This window comes from Glossina fuscipes, unplaced genomic scaffold (assembly GCF_014805625.2).
Source record: "Glossina fuscipes isolate IAEA_lab_2018 unplaced genomic scaffold, Yale_Gfus_2 61546, whole genome shotgun sequence".
Classification (NCBI taxonomy): domain Eukaryota; kingdom Metazoa; phylum Arthropoda; class Insecta; order Diptera; family Glossinidae; genus Glossina; species Glossina fuscipes.
In genome coordinates this window covers 1,033,308-1,036,266 of record NW_024003757.1, presented here as the reverse complement: position 1 = coordinate 1,036,266, position 2,959 = coordinate 1,033,308, and the positions used below count along the sequence as shown (strand labels likewise).

Here is a 2,959-nt window from a genome sequence, read left to right as displayed (position 1 = left end):
TGAGTATGCCACCTTGGAGTGATGATTCGAGCCATGATGCTGAAGTTTTGTTGCTTGTATAACTTCCAGCTTGCGTTGAATTGTTGCTAGCTCAGTTAGCTGAGTAGCATAGTGGTTGGATAGCGCTGAGTAGTTGAAGATTCCGATGGAACTGCCATTGATGAAGTCTTGTTGTGACAGTTCTGCGAATTCTCCAAGGCTTGTATATGCTGACATCAATGTTGCTGTTATTGATTTATGGCCGACGATGTGGGCGGAGTTGTGCTGGAGAATGCATTCTGGTTCAATAGTTAATAGACCAGAGCCCTTCAAATTGAAAGATATTATATCTCTGTCACATACAGCAGTTGCTTGCGTGATAATGACGATGCATAGATCCGTTGGTTGCTGTGTGCTAAAGTCATCCACGTCACATTTGTTGTGAGCACAGTCAGCGGGCAATTTGGCAAAGTAAGGTTGTTGAATAGATTAATTTCACATTTTCATTTTTCAGCGTTGAAGTTATACTGGAGTTGAACAGGCGTTAATTTATAAATTTTGAATTTGTCGTGACTGATTAATGGCAACGTTATATTGAATAACACATGACTGCGAGTGAGCCAACCTTTGATCTACATTAATTTATAAAGCTCCAAGATATCGTCCTCTGATGCAGGTAACTCCAATGATTGAGACAGGTGACCCTTGAGCTGCCTGATCTCGGTTTCGACTTCTGCTGGCGCTAATAATAATGGATTGATTTTTCCATGGTGGATATCAATCAGCGCATCCAGAATACATGCTTGTATTCTTTGCAATTTATTGGCTATGAGTGTTAACTGCAAAATGCCTAAATTTTACTTGATATAGCTCGTCATAAAGTGCCTGTTCACCCTTGTAGATTTTGTTGATTTCAAGTTGCAGATCATCGAAGTTTGACTTTGTGGAGGCCAGTCCTTGTTTAATAAGGTTCGCTGTTGAATTGACGACTGATGTTTGATCCCTTAATAGTTTCAGTATGAACGAATCACTCTCTTGTAACTTGGTGATTGTTGTTGCCATTTTTTCTAATATTCGGAATCAAGTACACCGAACAATGAGTGTGCGATGTTCCCAATGAAGTCTATTGAGCCTCTTTTCTTTCGTGATCTGTGCAGCAATCTGTTGTCGAGGTCCAAATCAGTTTCAATGTGTTGAAAATGCTTTATAGCGTGTAAACATGAGAACTTTGGTTTCATTTTTGTGCAAAAGTTCCGTAGATGATTTGTTCTGTTGACTAAGAACGCCATATCGCTACAGTAGCTTGAGAAGTCGTAATATACAATTATATTCCATTAACTTGTGGATATAGTAGTGGCGCCTATTTCTTCAAAATAGATTCCAAGCTTAGATCCAAATTCTTGATTGGTTGTTCGGGTTCCAAAGACCATGGGGACAGTATTAAGAGCATTGCTAACAGTGTGACCAAGACATTAATTGACGGCAATTTCATTATTTTAGTTTCTGGCTCAATATCTTGGTCTGCAGTTTCTTCTGCAGGGAGGTGTGCATCTGAGTTGTTGTCATCAATGAGAAGCAAAGCGAGGCGATGTACTGGTCGTTTAAGAGTTCCCGATGAGGTTTTTACATCGGCAACTCGAGTAGATCCATAATTTTCTGGATATACATTTACAACTCGTCCTAATGGCCATTTCATGGTGGGAATAATATCTTCTTTGATAATTATCATATCTCCTGGCTTGATGTTGGGAGATGATTTCTTCCATTTGTGTCTTTGCCGTAATTCGTGAAGATATTCATTCCAGAATTCGTGTTTAACTTGAGAGACAAGTTCCCATCTTGACAAGAGTGATAGCTTCTTGGAGCTGGCTTCAGTGTCAACTTGAGCTGTGGGGGCTTCACCAGTTAATAGATGTCCTGGAGTTAGAGCAGAGATATCGGGTGGATTATTGGACATAGGTTTCAAGGGACGTGAATTTAAAATCGCTTCTATTTCAATGACCACCGTCTCCAATTCTTCATAAGTTAATGAGGCTGAGCCTACACTGCGGATTAGAAGGTGTTTTGCTGATTTGACAGCTGCCTCCCATAAGCTTCCAAAATGGGGCGCTCTGGGGGGAATGAAGTGAAACTGTATTTCCTTTGAACTGCACGTTGAAGTGACGAGTTGTTTTCCATTTTCGGCAAAGATCGAGCCGGAGAGTTCGGATAGCTTGTTGATGGCACCAACAAAGTTCGTTGCACTGTCACTATAAATGTTTTGACAGCGTCCTCTTCGACTAATAAAACGTTTGAAAGCTCCTAAGAAGGCCTCGGTTGAAAAGTCACTTACTAGTTCAAAGAGAACTGCCTTTATAGCGGTACAGCAAAAAACTGCTGCATATGCGTTTGCGGGTTTCTTTCCTCTTATCTTATAATGGATCCATAATGGGCCAAAATAATCAACACCTGTATTTATGAATGGCCAGGCCGGTGTTACTCGTGCATGAGGGAGATTGCCCATTATTTGTTGACATAATTTAGGACGTGATTTGTTACATTGTACACATTTTTGTACAATCGCTCTGGCTGTTGTTTTTCCTCTTATAGGTCAGAACCGTTGTCTGATTATTCCCAGCACTGCTTGTGTACTGCAGTGCTCATTGTCGTCGTGAACTAGCTTGAAAAGCAGCTTAACCAATGCATCATTATATGGGAGGACCATTGCGTGTTTCGTGTCACATTGTAGAGCGGATTCTTGTAACCGTCCACCTACTCGAATGATTCCATTGTCATCAAAAAACGGAAACAGTGTGCAGGTTGGACTTTGCTTTGCAATCTCTTGATGGTTCCTCAATTATTTGATCTCATTTTGGAAGCCATGACTCTGAATTGCGCGAATTATGATCATAAGTCCAGCTTCAAGTTCCTTGGTAGTGAGTGCTGTGAGATCCGGTTTTGAGGAGGATCTGGGTGACGATAGGCGGATGAAGCGAAGTAC

The 2,959-nt window shown here is 41.0% G+C and overlaps 1 protein-coding gene across 1 annotated transcript; it reads right to left on the bottom strand.

The window, feature by feature from the left end:
- Window positions 1–1,339: 1,339 nt before the first annotated feature.
- Window positions 1,340–2,482, bottom strand: LOC119643719. The gene has a single exon (XM_038043151.1). It carries the CDS (start codon window positions 2,480–2,482, stop codon window positions 1,340–1,342), a length of 1,143 nt encoding a protein of 380 aa, XP_037899079.1.
- Between the last annotated feature and the right edge of the window lie 477 nt (window positions 2,483–2,959).

Excerpts from the sequence above, each read along its gene's own strand:
- LOC119643719 (XM_038043151.1), bottom strand. The coding sequence starts at position 2,482 with ATGGGCAATCTCCCTCATGCACGAGTAACACCGGCCTGGCCATTCATA.